The 24,647-nt window shown below is 44.9% G+C and overlaps 1 protein-coding gene across 6 annotated transcripts in view; it reads right to left on the reverse strand.

Annotated features, from left to right (window-relative positions):
• EHBP1 (EH domain binding protein 1) overlaps positions 1-19,395 on the reverse strand; it is a 207,262-nt gene extending 187,867 nt beyond the window's left edge. For all 6 annotated transcript variants that reach the window (XM_064709260.1, XM_064709257.1, XM_064709259.1 and 3 more), the window contains exons 1-2: positions 19,130-19,395; positions 17,668-18,079 (exon numbers count right to left, since the gene is read on the reverse strand). In XM_064709260.1, coding sequence (XP_064565330.1) covers positions 17,668-17,771 — 104 coding nt within the window. In that variant the 5' untranslated portion in view covers positions 17,772-18,079; positions 19,130-19,395. The remainder of the gene's footprint in view (positions 1-17,667; positions 18,080-19,129) is intronic.
• Positions 19,396-24,647: the final 5,252 nt, after the last annotated feature.

Genomic DNA, 24,647 nt, shown 5'->3' on the forward strand with positions numbered 1-24,647 from the left:
TCCCAGAGCCTCAAGTGACCTCATCTTCTCCAAGCTTAGTGAGACTGTCAAAATGTAAAAACTGAGAATGAGCCAGCGTGGCAAATTTAGCAGCAGTAAGCTATATGTAGATGTTGTCAACATCAAAGCTATGATTTTCTTGCACGTTAATGAAAAATTTACTAGATTTACAAAATTTTTGTTTGTGGTTTCCAGGGAACTGGAAACTGCCATGATCATTTCCCATGAGATGCCCCATTTCATGTTGGTGACCTATCAAGAGCTGTTTTAAGATGGAGATGTGGACATAAAAAGCAAAATTATTCAATCAGTATTTGCAGCTAAATAACTGTTCCAAAGACTGCAAAATTAGAATGATTCTTCCTCTTCTAGCTCAATCTGTTTAAGTTGTTACAGTGCTTCCAAGCTGCTTCCTGAAACAAAAGCTGCCACTTCTGATTACAGAAGTCAATCTCAAAACCAACACAGATTACTCCCACTTACAGCTCAACAGTTCTTTGTGCACCCAAAGTCTAAAAATTTGTCAGATTTTTAGGAAGCTATAACTGACCAAGCCTTTTAATTAATGCCCTCAAATAACACCCATGGCTTATATCCAGCAGCAAGTATTGGCTAATAAAAAAGGTGTGTTTAGTCATGGATACTTCAGACAAAGCAAAATCTCCTGCCAACATTAGGGACTTGATATGGCAAAAAATAAACTGAAAACAAAAACAGGAAAAAAAACCCCACAAAAAATACCCTTAACCTAACTGAAAGACTTCTATTTCTATTTTGAAATTTAAAACAAACAAAAAAAACCTTACAGCTTTTAAAAACTGTAAAGTTTTTGAAATACAAACTTCATACTTTGCAAATCCAATTGATGAAACATTGCTGTTCCAAGATCCAAAAACTCCCTAAGAACAGCAACAACTATGGACCTAGACAGATTTTGCCAATAGCAGCTGTTTGTAAGATGCCTAGCAGCACTTTGAACTAGATTTTAACTACTCATTTCAAGATCAGTTAAACTGGGAAGTGACAGTATATTTATGCTGACTGCTTTAAGCATGGCTTTCAGTTAAAAAAACAAACCTACAGCACCTGCATTATAGCTGAATTCATGCTGATGCTGAAAACTCACAGAGAAATGGTACCTTTCAGCCAGACAGGTTTTTCTGTTGGTATTTTTTAAAATAATCTTCCTTTAAAATATTTTTCTGTTACAACTAGCTCCCACTCAAGTCAGGCACTCCCAACAGAGCCTGGCAGCCCTTTGTCCCAGCATCCCTACAGAAGGTACTGAGTAGTGGTCCTTCATTCTTTTTCAGTACACCAGACTGTAACCAATCTGGTTACTAACAACCACAAGGAGGACACTCCTCAGGGTCCTTTATACACCCAGAATTGTTGAGATTTGAGCTGCTAAAAATTAACACCATCCTATCCTTACTTACATTCCCCATGAAGACACAAGGACACAAATATCAACTCCTTCAAAATCAAATTTTTAACTGGAGTCTGAGACCAAAACCAGCCACTACCTTGGTTCCTGTGTTGCCTTCTCTCTTCTGTCTGTGCTGTCATGGTTGGTTTTCCATCTCAGTTTAACACAGACAGAACCTCTACCTTTTCCATGCTACTGTGAAATGCCTGGTTGTGTTTTAGTCTGCTGGCTTCTTTACACAGCTGAAGGGCTGTGCCATGGGGTAGTTGTAAAGCAAAATCTTCAGCCACAGAAGACGCCTGGGTGCTGGCCAGATTTTTCATTATGTGGATTTGATGTCTTGCAGGCTGGATTCCAGTCTTGTACCATTAAATGAGGCAAAGAGATCAAGAGACAGAGCCCCTCTATCCCACAGTGCATACAGCTTAAAAGATTAAGTATTTTGTCTCACCTTAGATTTCAATTTTTCAATTCAAAAATTTTTTATCTGTAAATACAAATGTGTCTGGTGTGTAAAGCAGTTCTCCTTGGAAGCAGAAAGGTGAATAAAAAGGGAAGCTACACTGGTTTCTGGAGGAAAATATACTGTTAATCTGGCAAGGGGATGAGAGCCATCCACTGAAATTAAAAGAATGCCTCTCAAATGTACTGCAACACCTTGTTGTGCCAAGGGAGGAACAGTGTCCTCACAGTGAAAGGCACATACCTCCTACCAGATTAAAGGCTGCAGAATCTAGTAAGTGAGGATAAACAGGAGGAAAAATTTTAATTTCAAGCTTTTAGAAGGGTATTACAGTAAAAGAAATTATTATAAGTTGCTGAAAATTATTCTGTTTCAAATGGGACTTTTAATACATTTGTCTAGTTAAGGTCAAAGAAGCCAAATGAATAAAATCCACTCTGCAAACTAACCATCAAGGGAATGAGAATCAATTTTAGCTGTGCAGAGCTCACACCGAGCACTGGGGGGGAAAACCAGCTATGTGCAGAATCATCAACACGGACAATAGAGATGCGTGGGCACACAAACTCCTTGGATTCTGCAAAATAAGATTTTCCACATATTTCAGCGTATTTTATACAAAATGCACTTTTCATCTTTAAAACAAACAAGGCTCAAAAGTTGAAGCCTGCAAAATTTTTACATACTTCCTTCTGGAGCATTCAGATGGAAGGCTGGGCTTGGCAGGGCCAGCACAGCACACACGGGCTCACCCCACTGCAGCAGCACAGGAGCTTCCAAGAGAAAGGGTAGGCACTCAGGAAAACTAAGGGTACCACAGTGATGGGCAAATCTCTTGAACTGAGTGTATTTAGCAAGGTTTTATTTATGCACTTCATGCTTTAAGCAGCTCTCCTTAACTCTTCCACTTTCTGAGCAGACAAGACCTTACACAGAGCATGGATCTCAGCTCGACCTGTTAACTTAGCCCTGTCCCCCCAGCTGTGACAGACACAGCTGGCACAGAGAGCTCTTCACTCCCTGCCCCGTGCAGCACCAGCCCCTTCTGAGCCACTTTCCTTCCCCAAAGCTGTCCATGAGAGGAAGTGAAACTGCTCTGCTCAGCACCGCAGCTCCAGCTGCACCCACCCCGGCCAGAGGCACACAGGACACCGGGCGGGCCAGAGCCTTCAGCCCTTCCACCACTGCAGCAACGTCGGCAGGTTCATTCTCCTTGCTCTGGTCAGTTTTGACATAAACAGGGTTTGTGTTTGCTTGTTCTGCAGCCAGACAAGCAGCACAGCACCAAATGAGGTGTGAATTTACTCACTCACTTCAATGCAGCTAATGGGCAAAGATGTTTTGGGCCACTGAAACCCTCAAACTTCAAAGCCAATGGAAAGAAGTGTTCTGGAGAAAATGAAGTGCAAGTGTAAACCAGAGCCAAACATTGCCTTTTGCACACATCACTTCACGTTTCTGAAACAATGCAAAGAAATCTAACAATGCAAAGAAAAAGGAGTTCAGTCAAAGAGAAAAAAACCCCAGAAAATAAAGATGACACAAGGCCAGCTTCATCACATTATTAACAGCACCAGACACACAGCAAGTACTTAAGTTTTCCTTCTGCCTTTGAAGTATTTGGTTTCTGTACAATCTTGGTCTTCAAGAATCAGCCACAAAGCAGACTGGTGATTCTGAATGGTGATGAGGGTTTGCCTCTCGAGAGATTCAAGAGGCAAAAATACAGTCTGTCTCTGACCAAACTCAGAGCCATTCTGGCAGTTTAACCTCATAAATATTTCAGATGTCTCATGTGCTACCCTAGCTCTTCCTACAAAAAGTCACAGGACAGATATGCTGGAGCAACAAACAAGTAAAATAATAGCATCAAACACACTGCACAGATTTCTTGGCATTTTCTTAAGGGTAGGAAATAAAATGTCTCTTTCCCCCCACCCCCACAATATTCACATTCTCTCTTCCACAAGCATTACATTTTGGGATCAATTTTATGGATGTGATAGGAAAGAAAATGCTATAATGCAAACTCCAAGCAGAAAATAAATTACAGAATAAATTCTACAGCAATGTAGAGAGGAGAAAAAAAAATATCAGCAATTCTAATCCAGACAGTTTGTATACATACTCTTAATTACACATCACTCCTTGAATGTGTAAATTCAAAAGCAAATAGAAAACAAACAAAAACCTTCCCCACAACAAAAACCTTCCAAAAACCAGAAACTGTAGATCAATAATCACTGGTCATCCCCCTCCAGAGTTATCTGTCCTATTTTTCTCACATACTCTGCTTCACTGGTCCTGCTCTACCTCAATACTGAGCTACAAGAGTTTCCACTCTGACCAAACACACTTGTAAATAAGCTCATGATTAACATGATTCATATTGCAAAAACTAAAAGGGAGAGGCCACTCTTTCAAGTTTGTAAAGCACAACTTGCAGTTTTTTCTTTAGTTATGTAGCACCTTGCTATCATAATCTGCACTCATACAATTCCTGTCAGAACAGGGGGTGTTTCTTGCACCTTCTGTACAATTTCTCTGTCTCAGAGACATAAAACAGGGATCATTTTTCTCTATCAGTCTTGTAAGGCTGGATTAGTAATGGAGCAGTGTGGCTGCAGAATTTTTGTGCAGAGGAATCGTTAGCACTTTATTTCCACACAGCTAAGTGTCATTTTGTAGTTTTACACCATTACCACTGAACAGAGAGCTGCTACCATCTGGCCTTTAACAGGAGATAGAAATCCTGCTTATAAGTAACCGTGGATGCAAAATGTAGGAAAGTTGATGAAAGATGATTTGTGCACACAGATTAGGGAGTGATAGAAAAGATGCTTTTTCTGCACAGTTACAAGGCAAGTTGAAAGGAAGCAGAACCAGGATTTTCTGAGTTTTATTTCTACAATTAGGCCACACTGCAGAAGGAGAAGCAAAGACTTTATTCCACCCTCCAAGTAAAAAATACCTAAACAGAAAAATATGCACAAAATGTATCAAGTCTGCTCTGAACAAAGGCAGGTGCTAAACTGACACAGAACTATTTACATAAGGAACAAGAATAACTTTTACTACCACTTTTAGCAACTGTAAGCCTGTATAGCTTTGCAAGCTCTTCTAGTTTCAGTATTCTCAAAAATCATTCTGCTGCCTCTGGCTATGTCAGAGAGGCAGAGAGCACTATTTGCAATTTCTTTGCTGTGACTGGGAACTTGCATTGGGATAGGAAAAAATAAAACTCCAGAGCACATGTGTATATTGTGTATGCTGCATTATTCCTCCCCTTTTCACATCAGCCACCTGGAAACCCGAACATGGCACCAGTATGGAAAACCATTTACACAGATACAATGAAGAAAACACAATGTGATCACAACAAAAGGATACATCAGCTTGAAGATATTGAAACATCAATTTGGACTGAGTAAAACTGCATGGGGAAAGCCTTGACACATACTGCAGTTTTATTTGCAAAGCTGTAAGTCTTAGAAAATGTTATAAAAAGAATATTCAGATATTTTTATATCGTATCAATATCCAGACTTTCTCTACCTGTGCCTTAAAGGTAGAAATATTTAAATAAAGCAGTTTGTTTTTATTGAGCACAGAAAAGAATTCCCAGAACACTTTAGACTTCTTTATTCACTATATGATTGTTGCTACCACATTCACTCAAAAAGAGGTGAAATCCTGATTAGCATTCACCAAGAAAAGGTGGAACCTCCCTTTTAAAACCGTTTCTGAAAGAACTATGATTATCATGAATTCTGAAAGTGAAGCACTCCTATCTGTTTGGCAAAGCAAAGGGAAGGATGGGGGTTGTGGGACATGTGTGATTGCTCAGGCACAGTAAAGCAGTGGAGCTGCTGCCTACAGAGCAGGCCCAAGCACACATCTGTGCACACTGCCTCTTCAGCAAAACCAGGGCTGAAAGCTCCACGGGACACACTGAGTTCCCATTTCAAAGAGGGCACACTTGGTCATAAGAATTTCCCATGGTCTGGGTCAGCAAACATCTGCCTGAATAAAACACAAAAATCTGATTGCAGCTGATTATGGGGGTTGTATTCAATGGAAGAACAAAGGCCTGGGGGCCTGCTACAATTTTGAGTATTTCAGTAACATTAAAAGCTTCATTATTTCAAAGTTGCTTATTAATTTACCAACAAGAAGACTTGAGGTTGTAAGGAAAGCAAGATTTCTGGCCCTGCTCAGCCCATGCACACCTGGAAATCTCCCAGAGTAACCAAGGGTGGACAAAATTTGTCCCTTACTGGCAACAGTCAGTCCTTTTGCTATTCACCATCAGCACCCAGGCTTTCCATCCCTTTAAGAGGGTTCCATTACATATATTGATTTTATACATACACACCACATCTTGAACTATATATTTGTACTTATTATGCACAGGTGACACTTCTTTGTCACGTGTCAGCTTTCAGAAACATGTCCCCACCTTAACTTCTTTGCTGGAAGGGATGTCCAGAATAAAGAGTTAAGATCCCACAATAAAACCCAAACTAATCAGAGATGATATTGGCAGAAACACAAGAAGGCTCCTTGGCTGTTCCCTGAAATAATTAGTTTTATTTCACACAGTGGTTGCTCATATTTAAGTCTCTATTTTTGTACCTCCAAACCCATCAGGACCTGCCTTGTTTACCCTGTACACACAGACCAGAAGACATTCAAACAGGGAGAAAAGCCTCACATTCTGCTCCTCACTCCCCTGGTGCTTCCCCACCAGCTCACAGCCCATCCTGCCCATCTCCAAGCAATGCTGAAACAAGGCAGGTGAATATTCCATGAAAAAGCTGCAAGGCTGACCATTTTACAAGGCTTCTTAAGGCAGTAACAAGAAACTGACCCCACAGAAGACCACCAAGGCTTCTCTAAGCCCATCTATGGCACAGCACTCATTCTGTGAGGTTAACAAGGCAGCAGGTTTCTGCTCCTCTAGGTCCTAATGGGGTCAACCATAAGAGGTACTGACAGTTTTCAAATGAGGTGAACACAAACAAATCAGGATAAATTTCAGTCTTCCTGTAGTCAAGAATAACTCAAGATTATTTTCTTTTTTTTTAAATTACAGTTCATTGACTTTACCATTAACTGCAAGTCAAGTAAGCATCCTCCTTTTAACAGCTGCTGCTAAAAGCAGTAGTATTATTGTTCCCCCTACAGCACATGATCTAGTTCCCTAAGAATAAGTTTTGTCTGAAATAAATTTATTTACTGAAGTCAGCATTTTTCCCCCCAGGAGGAAGCAGGCTTTGTGTACTGTAAATGCTTTATTAGAGCCCACTGCAGACAACAAGACTGAATCTATGGGCACAAATGTCCATATTCCTGTTTCCAGCAGGGCAGCAGGAAAGGAGACAAGGGACTGCACTGTCACCTGCCACTGTGCTACAGCATCAGCCACCAGCAGCACTACTGAGGGGACTGCTGATGGGTCAGAGGAGCACCCAGCACCAGGGCTGGACAACCCTCACACTGCAAATGCAGGTAATGCCTGGTTTTTCTGCCACCTTCCCTTGCAATGCAGCTTCTCCCGAGGCAGCTAGAGCAGGAGGTAGCTCCAGGAACAGATGGGGAGCAGAGAAACACAGAAATGTATCTAGCAGCTCCCTGCTCCAAAAATACACTGCACAAATGGCCACATGGAAGCACAGGCTGACACAAACCCCAGTTCCAGGGAGAGAGGCTGGGCAGCCAGCAGCTTTTGCCCTTGCAGATTCTCCAGTGTCTAATAAAAGGTGAGGGGATGGATTTTTACCTGCAGCCATAGGGTCTGACCAAGACTCCTCTCTTCTGTCCAGAGGCCCTTTGTCACACAACCCTTGGAAATAATAGCTGCAGGTTTCCATCCCTGCAAACCTTTGTTGGAATTGCCTGCTGAAACTTTCCAATCCAATGCTGAATTTGCTGGCTAGACAGAAAACTCGGGCATGTTTTAGCATCACAAAAAAACTTTCCCTCTATGAAGCAAAGCTAAAAATGAGGGAGAGGCCCAAGGTTCCAAATCAACAACACAGCAGAAAACTTGTCACAGCCACTGACAGCATGGACCCACCAAGGCTGCCTGGAGGTGCCCTGGCTCTCTGCAAGGCTGGCAGCAGTGCTGGTGTGAGTGTGGGGCACAGGGGCTGCCACAGCCCCACAGATGGCAGGGGACATGTCAGGGATAGCCCCTCACACCCAGGGCTCTGCAGGACCCTGCTCCAGCCCTCTCCTGGCAGCAGCTGCAGCCTTTCAGCTTTTCCTCCCAGAAAAGAGGGAAAGATGTGTGGAGGCAGGAAGGAAAAGTTGCCTTTCCCTCTCCCAGTCAACAGGACAGTCACAGACTAAAGAAGGCACTATTTCTCCAGCAGCACACATTTATAATTCTATCACTATAGGTGATCACTCACTCTCAACCCTCCAGCAAAACATCCCTTGATGACATCAGTGGCTATGAGAATTTAGGGTGTTCAGATTACTCTTGGTGAGCCTTCAGCTAAACATTTTAAAAAATCAAATCTCATTTAGTATAGGGGAAAAAAGGAATCTATGGAAAAGGAAATAATTCTTTTATTGCTTTAAGACTGTTTGTCCCAGTATCTTGAACAGATATGTAGACACTGGACTCAGAGCAGCCATCCACCAACAAACAAACAAACAAACGCAGAGCTTACAACCCATTATTCCCTTTTCCACACGCACAAATCCCAAAAAAGGGGGCAAAGGGTGTGAAAACCTCATTGTATTTTTTAAAAAGTATCTTTCAGAAAGTGTGAACAGTAAAAGCCATCCTAAATATGCCTCAAAACCAAGTAATGCTGTTATAAATTCTTCCAATTTTTGTGGTATGAGAGGAAGTGGTAAAAATGGGTCAGGCCTTTCTCATTCTTAAAATTTCCTTATGTGTCAAAGCTGAAAGAATGCAGGGGAATTCACTAACTCAAGAGACATTTACTCCAAACACTCTATCCATACACACATCTTGAACTATATATATTATATGTATATATTTATATTATATGTATTTATTATGCACAGGTGACACTTTGTCACGTGTCAGCTTTCAGAAACATCTCCCCACCTTAACTTCTCTATGCAGTTAAGATCTGCTCTTGAAGAAAAAAAGAAGTTTAAAAATCTTGTTCTCTTGAAATTTTTCACAGCTTTATACAACTACTGCTCAAGTTACCTACAGGAAATGACAAACCACTAAATCAGTTTTCCAAGTGACATAGTGACACAACTCTTAAAAGACAGGTACAAATCTACTGCCAAGTAGATTTGCCCACCTGTCAGCATGGCCAAAGCTGTAACTCCAGAGCTATAACCACATTAGGTGTCACCAGGAACTGTCAAGGTTAAATCCTCTGCTAATAAACCAAAGACAAATCAGCAACAGGTTGGTTTGGAAATTTACAGATCTGAGTTAGATCTTTGCTGCAAAAGAGAACTTTTGACAGCTCTTTTTTGTTCTTTTAAATCTCTTCCTGTGTACTGACATAAACAAAGGAATTCAGAGTTTACTCAGTGAGCAGACACAGAAAGTCAAGGAAATTCACAGTACTTGCTGAGTGGCAGAGTACGATGTGCTGCCAACTGGATTCAATGATCCAGATTCTCCAGTTACTTCATTCAATGTAGCTTTTGGTATTAACAGTTCTGGCAATGCAAATACTCTTCCCGAGCACAGCTGGGAGGGGAAAGTTAGTTTATGGCACTGGATGGAAAAGCAGAGGCACCACTGCATCAGCCTTAGCTCTAAAGAAAGGTCAGGACAGCTATCATCCCAGGGCATCAAGCAGCAACATACCTAATGGAAGAGCTGACTTAGGGAATGTCTTTTGTCTGCCTGGCCTAGGTGAAAGGTGATGGGGCTTGTCCCAACAGGAGCAGCTGAATTTACACTCCCAGCAGAGCTGCACCCATCAGAAGCCACATCTCCCACCACAGCAGGCAGTGCCACCCATCCTGCAGCCCCAGACAGCTCTGACCTGTCCTACAGCACCAAGGCAGCTCACAGCACTTCTCTGGTGAGAAAAGCCACTGAACATGAAGGGTGGCTGCTCATTCCAGGTGCTTGTGGAGGTGGCACACAGGAAACGAGCAGCAGTAATACAGCAGCCAAAACTGATGTGGTAGGAGAGAGTCTTAAAATACCCTGGATTGCTCTAATTCAGTTGTTCCTGGAACTAGAAATGATTTTGCTTTTGTGATGTTTGGTCAGCACCTAAGTCATTTTTCAAAACAGATCCATTGGAAATGAAAGGTCAGAGCTGCTCGTGTGCTGTTAAGCTGATACAGCAGCTCACCCAAAACAAAGCCCACAGAACGCTGCAGGAGCGTGCACATGAAATAAAACCCCAAACCAGTTTGTGCTAAAATAAATACACAGAGCCACAGAAACTGCAGCTCAGCAGCTGCAGACAGTTAAGCAGCTGCAGAGCCTGGCCATAGCTTTGGAGTAATCCTCAAGAAAGTCTCCTTAAATAATAAATTAGAAACAAAAAGAGTCCCCAACAATGACTCTCCACTACAAAGAGAGCCTCAACAGGCAAACGAGAATTACTTCTGCACTGCTCATCTTTACAGGTTTGCAGGCAGCTAGAAACTGTAGCTCAGGAGGGCATGCACTTCTGATTCATCTCAAAAGCTTGTGCACTTGGAAGCCCCACAGTGACAGCACAGGCACTGACTCAGGAGCTGGGCGATTTAGCTGAAGCACTCTGAGATGCTCTTGCCTGCAGCCGTGGCTCATCTCACCGCTCTGGCAGATTTTCCTCCCCATTGCACCAGGGCAGCATAAGGGAGGTGTGCCTGCTCCTCAGCTGCTGTCGTTCACACTCGCCTCACAAATGGGAGCTGAAGTTGATGGCACTTAATACTAACACATCTCACAGGCTCGCTGTCACCCTGCCTCTGCCCCAGGGCAGAACACTGCTGCTGCTTAGGGACAGTGACATCCCGCTGCACCTCTGAATCCAGAAAACCTCATGAGTCAGAGCCTCGGACAACAGCAATGTTAGTTCTGGTTCTGCTAATTTTAGCTCGTGCTTTACCCACAGTTCCCAAATCCCTGCAATGCCTCTCCAGGTGCCAACAGCCACAGCTACCCTACACCTCAAGTGCCAAAACACACAGCTTCCAGATGAGAGGCTCTGGTGCACTTACAGAAACTGTACACTGCAGAAAGACATTTTTCAAATAAAGACAAGAGGAAGAAAACAAGGACAGCTTTATTTACCCTAGTGCTCTGCGCATATCTTAATAGGAACAAAAGTTCATCTGCACAGTTCCTGTGTTTCAGAGTCCACTCCAGGCCACACAAGACAGACTTTGTGCAGAGGGGAGCTCAAGGAGCGTCCCACAAGGCAGCAAACAGCCTGCAAGGGCCAGCTTCTGCCCCAAGGAGTGAAAGGAGAGAGAGGGGCAAGGGAAACAAACACACACTTCACACGCTCTCCTCAGAGTAAACTGGGAAAGCTTTTAGAAGTAAATAAACACACACACCCCCACCCCCATATTCTCAGAAAGCCACCCAGGCAGAATGCTTTTACTACCCTAGCTGAAGGGTTTGTTTTATAAGAGTAGTTTCCCCAGATTTAGTCAACTTTACCAGCCTCCTCCTCTCCTAATTCACACTGAACTGTGAAAGGGACTTCAGCTCTCTCCAACCAATTAAAAACTAATTGAAGCAACAGACTGGCACTATACAGCCTGAGCACTCTGAGAGATGGCAGACTCAGCTCATATGAGGCCTACACAATGTCAAAATATTTCATTTTATTTCACCTCATAGCACAAAGAGCTGAAAAGAATATTCACATGGATCCAACCCCAAAAAACAAATTGAAATCTTTATTGCAGTTCAAGTCACTGGGTTCGAATGAACAGCACAGGTTCTTTACTGCATGTGTGCACCACAGAGCCTGCAGGAACAGAGCAAGGTTTTATTTGTTCCAAAAGCTCCGTGAGCAAGTTATGCAAACACACAGTTTCTCTCTCAAAAAGTAAAGCTATGTTAGAACATAAGTTAGTGTATTTTATTCATTCAAGAAGACATCTTCACCACTCTGACCATTAAAATTAAATAAGTCTACACCTGGATATAATCAAACATTTTCTGGTTTTGCTAATTATTTCTGCTACTGATAGGACAGGAGACAAGGAATTGCTGAAAAGAAATGTCTCTTTCAGAGACAAACAAAATTCAGAACAAGTATTTATGCCAAATCTTTTGACCCTACAGATCCTAAACTTTGTGCCTGCAGCTATCAATGCATTCTTTTAGAAACTGGACACAGAGACACGAGCACTATTAAAACATTGCTGTGAATAGAAAATGGGTATAAATGTGCAGCACTGACAACCTAAAAAGTCATCATCAAGACAGATTTCATAAACACCTGCACCTTTCCTACCGAAATTTCTTTGCTGCCAATATGCAGCCAGCAACTCTGATGAGAAATCCCTAATTTGTGGTCCATAGAACAGACCTGAGGCTGTAAAAAGGTTTAGGAGGGGAGCCTGGCAAGGTAGGGAAGGAAAGCAGCTGGCATTAAGGAATTGGGATTCATAGACAACCTCCTGACAGAAGTCAGGCAGAGTCCATAGCAGCAAATCTGGGTTTCTGCAATGAAGGATTTTCTTTTTGATCCAAAGAAGAGAGACCCAAAATGACAGAGGAGAATTGCCTTTGTGTGTGGACAGTAAATGTGTTTTAACTGACTGCAGAAAGAAAGGGAAAAGACAGCTGTAAGGCAGCTGGTGGTGATTATTTGGAAAGAGTATGTTTGACACACAGTTTAAGCCTTCAAAAAATCCTCAGTCAAAACCAGAAATGAATGGCAAAGAAAATGCTGAAGTGTATTTGTAAATGGAGATTATTTAGTGTGGAATTAGAACTCAATAAAAAGTATAAGGACAGAGTACAATTTCAGTGAGAAGAACAGAAGATAAAACACAGGAGAACTTGCATGGTGCTGTCCTTGCACATGTTATATACACTACAGTACACCTGTATCAGCAACACCCCAGTCTGATCAAAACCTCTGCAGAGCAAGCCCACGACACAACAGCACAGTGCACAGCCAAACTAATCCAAAGAGATCCAATATGATCACCCTTTATAGTCTTTATAATGCACTTAGGGACTCAGGAAATCCCCTCTAACCACCGTGCAAAGCAAGAAAATTACGTGAGCAGTGTGACAGGCTGACCCCAAGCAGGCAAACAGGGATTCCACAGCAACCAGTTAAGCCCAGTTCTCCTGGTGGCCTTTGGCACTGACGGTTTGCTGGAAAGCAGCAAGCACAAGGCAGGCACATCAGTGTGACCATGCAATCTCAAAAAGCTCATTTCTCTGCCATGCACAATGCATGCCAAATCCTAAGATTCCTGCAGCATCCAGTTATGAAACTACAATAGAAGAGGAAAACAGATGGCTAAAGCCTTTTGGAAAAAAAAAAAAAGATTAAGCCTTACTTCATTTCCAAAAGAGAAATATGTGTATTTGAGAAGAGAGAGCCTACTTCAGACCATACCTAATCGATATAAAAATAGGCAGCTTGCCTCATGGACATGAAGCCTGTCTTCAGTTAAAGCTTCTGAACATATGAAAAGTTTAACCCTTTTAAGCATCATAGCTCACCGTATTTATAAGCAGGATTTAAAAGCAAAGCAGTTCATATAAGAAATGACAGAAATTACAAATATTGTACAAAAATAACATTTTTCTTTATCTCTCAAGCAACCCCTGAACACAAATCCTGTATAAAAGCCTCTGTGTTTACACCTTTCCAGCCTTTGTAAGCAGTTAGCACCTATGTTCAGGTGAGCAGCTTTCTTGCTCATAAAAGCATCCAATGAGGAATGACAAGTTAGGAACTTGGCAGCCTGAATTCTCTCAGCTCAGCCATTCTCTGTGGAAACCAGTTAGTATTACATTTGAAGCCTCTGTTGAGTTCTTGACTTGTGAGATATCACACAACAATAAGGAAACAGAAAAGCCACCCTAAAGAGCTCATGCGTTCAGCAGTAGATGTTTCAGCAGCTCTATAAAACTGCTATCAGAGCTTCAGGTCCAAGTACTGGAAGTGATCTCTGGTCCAAAGGAGAATTTCCTCCTGTGCTGAGCCTGGATCTCACCCATCTCTGTTCTGCCAGAGCAGAGGCCTCCAGCAGCTGGGCAGCCCCAGGTTACACAGAGATTCATGCTGGGCTGGCAGCTTGAGCCAGGACCAACAGGAGCCCTGGGCTTCCTCAAACTGGCAGCAAAGCCAAGGGCACCCCAAGCAGGGCCTGACACCAGTGTTCAGGAACTGCACAGGTCACAGCATTCCAGCTGCCAGGGATGCCCAGCACACTCCTGCCCCACACAGCACCCTCTGCCCGGCAGCACAGAGCTGGGAATAAATACAGCTGTTCTGTGCAAGCACAAGCACAATGAATGAGGCTGGATTCTGGTTTTACTCAATGACTCTGCACCGAGGATAAGCACTGAATTAACTCCCTGGTGTCACATGTGGTCCTTTCAGGCCAGGGCTGCAGTTCACTGGTGAGGCTCTGTGGAAAATCCTGAGCTGCCCCAGCTTAGTCCAAGGGTAAATGGAGGATGACACACTCCAGCACTTTCAAGCAAGCACCCTTCAAAAAAATCAACTGCTTATATGATTAATGCAAAGTACTATGTTTTTGCAGTAGCAGGAGTCACTAATCCATATTAAAGACCAAGACTACATCTGTTTATTTATTTATTTTTAATGAAAGGTTCTAAATAAACCAACTGTTCAATTTTTCAAAGGTACTGAGCAGCCACAATAATTAGGTCTGGGTCAGTGGGAGCTGCCAAAATGCCACAGAAGTGACTCAGTCCTGTTAATTATCTGAAAAATAAGGAACAGTGACAACACTGGACACTCCATCACGACCTATCTCCCCCAAACACACCACCAAGGAAAAGCAATCATTTGTGAGTCGCTGTCTGTAACCATTGGTAGGGACAAGAATTAGAAATTATAGAGAGGAGAAAAAGCAAGGAAAGGTCCCCAATCTGGCCAAATGCTTAGAGATAATAAAATTCTTTAAAAAAGTGAAGCAGCAACACTACAGCAGTGGCAACTTCTTACAGTGCCAGGAGAATGCCAGAAAAAAAAAAGAACAGGAGCTATTTTAAACACAAGGTTATAAAAAAAAAAAATAAAACATAAAAAGAATAACCAAACCAAAAACTCCAATCAATACAAGTCCAGAGGAAGCAGGGTATTAAAGCCAACCAGAAATTCACCCAACCTTGCACACCATCCACAATCAGTACAAAAATACTCTAACACACAAGTCTCTTTCTGAAGAGTCAGACAAATGCAAAGCTAACAGAAGACAGCAGTGCACAAAAAGGAACACAGCCTGTTTTGGTCATGCACAATCCTTGCTCACAGACACTTCTCAGTCCCAGTGTGTTTATGACTGTGTTGTCATTTACTTTAAAATATGAATGGAGCATTCTTTTCCTCCAGAAACACTGCATTGTTAAAATGCCAGTACATTAAAATAACTTACTGCTTACTACATTTCAATCAAACAAACTACAGACTACAGCACTGACACTTAATATATATTGAGTGCTTTCAGCAAGAGCGGCATATGGAGTTCATTTCTGGCGTTTTGTTCTCACATGGGCCAAACTCAGAGGCAGGACAGAAACAGATGAAGCAGTGATCCTCTGGGCATGCACAGAAACTCTATCTCCCCCAAAGTTAGGGAAACACTTAGTTGAAGGCTCTCAAAATACATAAATATTTAACCCTTCATTTCTATAGAAGTTTGATTTATGGCAGAAATATAATATTTTAGGTTGCATGCTTAAAGAACATTTTTGTTAAGGTTCTCAAAATAACAGGAAGCAGAATCAAAAAGCTTACAGTCAAAGGACTTTATGAGCTATGTTTTCCCCATTGTGATTTTTCCTAGAATTCATCCACATTTCACCACCACACTGTTCCTTTGTAATAACCAACACAAGCACTGATCTTGTCTATATTTAAACTCAAGAATGTAGAATGAAGGTTCAGAAGGATGACCTGTTTGCAAAAAATTAGTTACATATCTGAGTTTTGGAATGGCTTTCTCACAACTTCATACCCAGACATTCTCCTAGGTGGGCACTCTCAGTTATGATTAACCAATGACCTGCCTGTTTCTAAAATAATAACATATTTCACAAGATAATTTTGTGTATGACTTTTTCTTAAACCAAAGAAAGGTTAGCTGCAATTCCAATGCAAACATTCCCCTGCAGGATTTTATACTTAAGTGCTGAAGCATCCTGCAAATTCTCAGCAATGAGTGAATCAAAATGAAAATGAAACCTAAAACACCCTCATTAATGCAAAGAGAACATAAAAAGAAATAAACCCAACTGCTGAAACAAACCTGATCAACTACAGTTACTCTGGAAAACTCCTTGGCCTCCTTGAGACAGCAGATCCCATAAGATAATCAGGACAGCTTCTGTCAACTTTTACAATGTTTCCATTTGTAGTTTACTCTGTGAAACCAAGTTCAACTTCCAGAAAAATTCTGTTTCTTAAATATCCTAAGCATGAAGACAACTTGCTAAAAAAATCCCAAACGTTTACCCTGACAGTGTTCCTTTAAGGCAGAGCAGTGTGCAGCCTTCCAGCATATTTGACAGAGATTTCCTACTCCAAGAGATAGAATTTAAATTTGTAGAGGCAATTACTCATAACCAGTGAAAGCAGCCAATGCATGTGCCAAACTTGCCAACAAGAAGAAAGGCCAAGTATTAGAAAGGAGGCTGCAGTTTATTACAAGGCAATTTGAACATCTCAGTCCACGAGGTCTGGAAAGTATTTTCTTCATCCCCTGACACTACATGCTCACACTAATGTGAGGAATTATGTCGGTAATATCAATATTCCAAACATATAAAACAGCAGTTAAGTATTTATATAATGGAGATCTTCCCCTGACTACTTAAAAGCTGCTTCTAGTCTTGCCTAGCAGATTTATTTAAGCTCATTTTGCACAGGAAAGATGATGTGCCAGACCCACACCATTAACTGCTGTCTAGTCAGCTCCAAAGCCATCCAACTGGACCACCATCGAACAAAATTCCTCCTGATTAAACAAACACCTTAAGGTAATTCCCAAGGACCTGCCTCTTGACCCTTCCTGGTAAAAAATATAGAAAGGAAAAATGGAAAAGAAAAAAGAGAAACATGACCTCCTCAGGTAAGGAAGTCAAAAACCAAAATGGGCATCCAACCCATGTGTCCCATGACCACCATGTCCAGGACTGATCTCCAGTGCCCCTATCAAAACTCAAGGGTCAGCAGATAACCCTCAACATCACCAAGCTGAATTGGCAGCTGGAAAAGAGCTCATGGGAAACATTTCAAAAGAATATTAAGAACCAAATAAAAATCCTCACTAAAAACCCCAAACTGACAGCCAAAACCACACCAAGTCACAGGTGTGAGCGAACAAATGTACCCCCCTCTGCAAGGTAAAAACAATGCCAGCCCAGAAAATCAATAGCACAGAGCAAATCCAGCAGGTCAGGTCCAGGGTAACCACACAGCAAAGCCAGCACTCACTGGGAAAGCCAAGCAGCTCATGCAGCTCTTCTGCAATGGGCTGGCAGGAGAAGGTAGGGGGATGCAACAGCAGGCACCTACCACACAAAGCAGCATTTCCTATTTCAGCACCAGCAACTTACACCATTATTTTTCACACATGAGTTGCTTCTTACCATTTTTTGGTGCACTCAACCATCAGTTCCTGGTAAGAGGCCACAAACTGGAACTTGGATGCATGTTTCCCAACACGCTGCAGCCTTTTCCAAACTGAAGCCATGGTGGTGAGAAACACCAGTCCTCTTACACAGCAGCAGCTGCGTGAACACCAGCGTTGGTTTCAAAGAGCGTGTGTGCTTGAAACTAGCAGGTTTATATACAGACACAGTAAAAAGAGTGTGGGAGAAACTTGACAGGACGTCTACAATCCATACTCTGCCTCTCCCCTTCTCAGGGTAAATCCCAGTCTAGCGGAATGGCTCAGCACTGGCCAGGAGCAGCATGCAGTAGCAGTAGACAGGTAATGGAAAGTAATTCTCTCATGGAATCATCATTCTTCACACAGTAGATGAAGGGAAGACTGCAGGACTAGAAGACAAATGAGACAGGGAGAAGAGACAGCATTGGTTAATACACTTCTCACTAAGTGCTGCAATTGCACGTGATCTCGTACCTTTCAAAGAACTACAAGCAGCCACAAGAACACAGCCCTTTCCTGTTGCCATCTACACCCCCCACAACCCCAATTAAATAAATAAATAAATAAAAATACTGCAGCAATTTCAGGAATTCAAACCACGAGACTGTTCGGAAACATATCAACGTATCCTATTATCAGCAACATCATAACTGGCAACAACAACAAAAAAGGGCAGCTCGGGGCCACACGGAATCCTTGTGCAGCATCTCCGGGAAGCAGTGCAAAGTGGCTGAGGTGCTGCCAACATGCACCCAGAGGGAGGGACACCGGGAGATGAAGTTCTTTGTCTTGATGACAAAAGGTGTAACAGTTGTTTCCTCTAACACACCTCCCGCTTTCATCTCTCGGTCCAAAGAGAGGGATCAGCCAGGAAGACAGAAAGGGAGTGCTGCTGCCCAAATGCCCGTGCCAGGGTGAGGAGGAGGGCGAGAGAGGAAGGGGCATTTCCCGAGTCCTGGCTACCCAGGATTCCCCATCTTCCTCGCTGCATCATATTGAAATGGAAATGTCTCTCCATCCTGCACTGAGGAATGATCATCAGGGAAGTGAAAAGGGAGAGCAGAAACCCAGGTGGGTCTCCTCCCTCGAAAGGAAAGCAGCATCTGCGCTGGGTGCGGGGGGAAAAGCCTCTTCATTACGAATACAGGGAAGCACAAGCTGGCCGCAGCTGGCGAGAAGTCAGGCTAGGATGGCATCAGAGCTGGCGAGGAGAGTACCTGAAGTAGAATGGCCCCCAGGAGAGAGGGTCCCCAGGGAGCTCCGCTCCGCCTCAGCAGCCCGTGTCACCTCCGCGCCCAGCCCGCCGGGCAGCGCCCCCCGCCCTTGGCCGGGAGCCGGAGCCGTTTAAAAATTAAAACGCCACCGGCGGAGAGCAAGGAGGGGAGCGGCGGCCTCGGGAGCGGCGGGAGGGAACGGGCGGCTCCCCGCGCGGCACTCACCTGCCGCCGGCTCCTCGCGGGCGGTCCCGCCGGGCGGGCGCGCTGGCACCACACGGCAGGCGAGAGTCAGCGCTGCCGCTGCCCATTACTGCAGCAGCTCCGCCGCCGGCAGCGCCCCGCGGCTGTCCCCGTCCTCCCGCAGCCTCATGGCGAGCACGGCTCCCCCGCCGCTCTCCGCGCCGGCCGGGCAGACAGCGCGGGTCGCAGCCCGCCTCACGCCGCCACCATCGCCCCCCTGCCGGCGCTGCGCGGCGCCTCGCCCCGGCCCGCCGCTCCCCCGCCCCCGCCGCCCGCCGGGGCCCCGCCCACGCCGCATCATTGGCCCGGCCGCGGGCCCTCCGCGGCCCATTGGATGTGTTGCCTGTCAATCATCTCGCGCAGCGGAGGAGAGAGGTGGTGACAGGAGAGAGCTTCGCAGATCTCATCTCCCGCCCCAGCCTACTCTGATTGGCCACAGAGCTCGAGGAGGCGGAGCCCTCCTGAGGAGAGGCTACTGGATAGGTCAGCGCCGCCGTCTGTCAACAGCGCTTCCTAAAGCGGCGGGGGTGGGGCGCGGCGCGAGGAGCAGGGGCGTGGCTCCGCCGCCGCCCCCGGGACTCGCCACCGCCCCAGGGCCGGGGAGCGGCGGGAAGGGAAGGGCCGGGCCGGGGCAGGGACGGAGGGAGCCGGGGAGGGAACAGTGATGCCTCCCGTGAGGCGGGCGCGGGGAGGCTGGAGGCAGCGAGCGGCCGCGGATGGAGGCGGTGGGAGGGGAGGAGAAGCCGCGGCGAGGGACAGTCCCCGCGCTGCGCCCGCCTTGGGGAGGGGGCGGTCGAACACCAGGCCTGACCCAGGTCCTGCCGCACAGGCCCAGCTCCTGTGGGGGCTCCGGAGCTCGGCTGCGGCTGGGAACTGGTGGGAATTAAATACCGCAGGCAGGAGGATGTTCCTGTGCTGATTTAACCTGCGTGCTCAGGGAGCGGCCCCCAGGCGGCGGGGGCTGGATGCTGTGCGCAGTTCGATGTTACAGTGTCCGCAAGGGAGAACGGAGCAGTGAGAGGGGCGGTCTCCGTGCGATGCAGCTCTGAATCCCCCCTGGCCACGCCGGCAGAACGCTGCTCCTGCACTGCAGTGCCGTGAAGGAGGTGTGGGGACCCAGATGCAAAGCCTCGGTGCTGGGGTCCAGCAATAATCTAAAATTAACCCGTGACTTGCTCTGGTTCCTGCTCTTGTTGCCCACGTTCCCTCTGCACACCCGTACAGGTGTGTTCAGGTTTGGGATCCCAAAGCACCGTTTGCTGCAGGTGAATTCCAGAGTCAGGGTAGCGCTCTCTGGGTGCTTGCGTGATCTCTGGGAGCTAATCCTAAACCTATCAGCCATCCAAGTCAGAAACTAAGCCAGCTATCAAGTGGAAGCACAGGGAAATAACGAAGATAATGCTGTGGAGCTCTAAGAGCAGCTGTAAAATTGAAGCCTCGGGGCTTTGCAGTCCTCTGTCTTCTTTCCCATGACAAACCAAATGGAGTCCAAGCCTGATCCACAGTCTGGAAAGCTCCTTATCCCAGTGTTTTCCTCCTTTCCCCTGAGCTGCCTCTCGCTGTTGTGGCATATCGCAGAGGCTGCCAGCATTCAGTGGCTGGAGTGAAAGAATGACTGTGTGAATGGCCACAGGCCTAAGCTGAGCTAAGTTACTTCAGAGAGGTTGAATATTTGGGCTATTGAAAAGGCCAGCCCTTTGCTTATAACGTATTACTCTTCAGCCCTTACCCCAGCTGCCAGAGGGTGTGCACTTGGAGCTGTCCTGGAAGAAGAAGTGATTCTCCTTTTTTTTTAAAGTGTTACACTGAAATGTTGCAGATAGTTGTACTACTCATACAGATTTTCTTGGAAAATCGTTTTTTATTTCCCCTGAATATTTTTGAAGTTAAGCAAAAAGATTTGAAGATTTTGTACATTTGTCTTAACATACCTGTCCCAGTTTTGCCGCTGGTCTATACACACAGAGTAATTCCTCAACACACTTGAGGGAGACATCACTGGGCTTTTTAAGTGCAGATTACCTGCTTAGGATTTGAGAAATGAGGCCAGGATTTCCAGAGCACATCACACTGAGAACATGCAGTATGGAGCACACAAATGCTTGGTCCTGACTTGGAAAATACCAGATGGAAAACTGGCAGCTGTGAAGTGGATCAAGCAAGGCAATTTAAAATTCCAGTGGCCCTGAGGAGAGCCTTGGTTCTTCATACCAGAGAAATATCAAGTAATCAGTTGTGCTGATTTTCTTTCAGAAGTTGTCTTTATTCTGAGTATATTACCAAAAGTTAATCCGTGAGCTTCTCTGATTTATCTCCTGAATAACCTGCAGCACCAGGTTATTCAGGAGATAAATAATAACCAACCAGGCTAATTCCTAAGACATACCTGCAACCAAGATCTTACTTTCCTCAAACTGAGATAGACATTTTCTGTCCAGTGGAATAAACACAGGAGGTCTGATGGTTTGTTCAGTGACTTGTGTTTCAAACATCATTATTTATTAACATTTTCCATTTCCTTCATAGCTTTTGGGTTCAAGTTACGCCAGGCTGGGAAGTGCACAGCATAAGGCTGCTTTTGCCTTTGTGTGGGGAGAAATGCAACACAGGCAATTATCCCACCAGTTACATATTTTACAGTTTTTAAAAGCAGTTCTTGTGATTTTGGGGAAAGCCTTAGGAGATTTCAAAGGGTGAGAGGAATTTCTGTGGGAGGGAGGGCGAGATCTTCAGCTGCAGATTGGAAGCTAGAGGCCACCACAGCATTCTCAGGTTACTGGACTGAGTCTTGCACCAGACCAACTCAAAAGCTCTTGTGACTTCTGCTGGTAGCTCAGGGCCCAGAGGAACCAATGAATGGCAAAAAGGGATTAGCAAGGACATGGATGAAGAGCCCCAAAGCTCCTCCTTGGGTCAGAGCACTCGGATGGGTCAGCAAGGAGCCCCCCTGTTGGCTTCACTTCCATACTGCAAACATCTCTTGCCTGGTCCTGCTGGCCACAAGCCTGGTTTGTGAGAATGACCCAGCTCAAACTAATGCTCAGCTCAGGATCTGAGCCAAGCTTTGGGGAAATTGTGGCATTTTTACTTAATCCAATATTATGAGCTTGAAAACAAAGCTAGTTACACCAAGGTACCCAGTGCTCTCTTTTAGGGTCAGCAGCTGAGTGAACAACTCTTGTGTGACTCCCAGAGGGGTCCTTCTGATTACAAAAAAAAAAAAAAAGGCACTTCATGTACAAATGAAAAATCTCTTCTGCAAGCAGGAATGAATAGGGAGGTACTGTTTTATTATTTAACGTGTATGACACAATCTATTTAAACCATATGTGCATCACACCTGCCACCTTCCTGCTGCCTTGCTTGCCTATGGAAGGACACCTGAGGAAGTGTATTTGTGTACATTTGTGTTGTTTGTGTTGTCCTGGGAGTGGCATGGGACAGGATGCTGAGAGCTGCTCCAGCTGGGAGCTTGGTGGGGCTGCCTAGGAAAACCCCACATAACCTGACCCTGTTCTTTATCAGCAGCTGGTTTCACCAAGGACACAGTTACTATTCAAAAACCCATGCTCTGTGCCTCTTTTCCTCTTGCTATCCTGACACTCAGACTCCCTCACAATCTCCACAGAAATCCCTGTGTATATTTTTTTCAGGATTTTGCCTCCTGTTCCCTGGCTTTGACTGATGGTGGAAAAATTCAAGTCTCCTGGCTCAAGCAGAGAGATGATCTATGCTCTATTTCTGTTATTCCCTGTCAAGCTTTAAAGCTCTCCAGCCTCTCCCTTATCCCTCAACGCCTCATCATCAGCATGACTAAGGACAGGTTGTTCACCAATCAAGAAATGACCTTTGCTAGGAATAGCTGTCATAAATCTCCATTTCCCTGTCCTTCTGTGCATGAGCCTGCAGAAATGTCACTGAGGAAATCAAGGAATTGGATTATGTCAGATTTGCAAGAACATTCTGCTTTCTGAGGCAAAGGTCTGTGTACATGGGGTTACCCACACCTGCCACGTTTTAACCTCCTTGTATTTCCAGATCACATCAAACCTTTGATCTCCTGTTAATGAAAGTAGTGGAGAATTTGTGCTGACCTCAGTAATATCTGTAAAGTACCACCCTCCTGCTCCCCAACGTGTCCCTAACTGTGCTTGACACTTTAACATTCCCTTCTGCAACAAGTAACATTACATTGTCTGCTCTTTTTTGCTTCTTCACATCCCAACAGTAGTTAAAAATCCATGTGTGTATATACACACACACACATATATATATATACATACACACACAACAAATCATAGTATACATAGGGGGGAAAAAAAGGAATTTTTTAATCCCTCCCTTCTTCATTTGTTTCTTGTTTGTTGCTGATACAATTCCACTCAGATGTCATTTCACATGGTCTGGTAAGACCCAGCAGTCATTCTGTATTGGAGGGAATAATGTTTTGGATATTCCCTCTGCTAAATATCAGTGACAGTTGAAAGGGTTTTGTGTGTGCAATATCCCATTTTATTTGTGCTCAGAAAGCTTCACTTTGAGACTGGCAGCTGGGAAAAGGCAATTCCCACATTGCAGAACCAGACAGCCCAGCTCCTGTCACAGCCTAGACCAAAAGCAGAGCATTTCAGCAATATTCCCTTAAGCTGTGTTTAAGGCACAAGGCACAGAAACACCCCCATTTGTTCTTGCCTTGCCAGCCAAAGCAGTAGATTTTGGGATGCACTCTGGTGGGTTTGTGTTTTGTTACTGCTCTTGCCCAGGCTGAGGCAGGCAGCCCAGCCTGGCTCTTGCCTATGGACCAGCTCACCCGTGCAGCATTCCCAGCCCAGGCCAGGCCCCAGTGGAGCTGTGTACAGGCACCCACTGTCTGGAACCTCCTAATCCAGAGCCTGCCCCCTTGGAGAGCCCTGCTGCCAAAAGCAATTTGCAGGGCCAGGAGCTGGGGTAACTCACCAGCCCAAATATCTTATGTATTTTTTGTTCTCCCACTCCTTGCTGTGGCTGGAGCCTGCGCTTGTATGTGGTGAGACCCTGTTGTGCCTCCCCTGCAGAGTCTGTGCCAGAGGGGTACCCAAAATGCCAGCTCCCCAAGTGACAGCCTCATGTCACAGCCCTTTGCTCGCCTGTGCCCAGCTTCATTGTGCCACCCTAGAGGCACCAGGTACCCCCTGGCCTGCTCCTCTTAACCCCACTGCCCAAAGTCTTGTAGGCAAAGGATGGTTCAGAAAAAGAGCAGATGAAAAACATCCTCACCTGTGTTTCCTCTATCTCCCCTCTCTTGTCTGGCTGACATTCTTCCCAAACCACTCAGCAGTATAGGGCACCCTGTATTTATCCGCAGAAGAGGTCAAGGACAGGAGTCGCATTCCTGAAATGCAGAAGTCACAATGCAATTCAGCCGGTGGAAGTAAGAGAAAAGATGGGGCACTGATGGTGGAGACCCCATGCTACAAAAAGTATTTTCCAGATCAGAACACACTCGATTAGTGAAGTTTTC

Source organism: Zonotrichia leucophrys, chromosome 3 (assembly GCF_028769735.1).
Source record: "Zonotrichia leucophrys gambelii isolate GWCS_2022_RI chromosome 3, RI_Zleu_2.0, whole genome shotgun sequence".
Lineage (NCBI taxonomy): Eukaryota > Metazoa > Chordata > Aves > Passeriformes > Passerellidae > Zonotrichia > Zonotrichia leucophrys.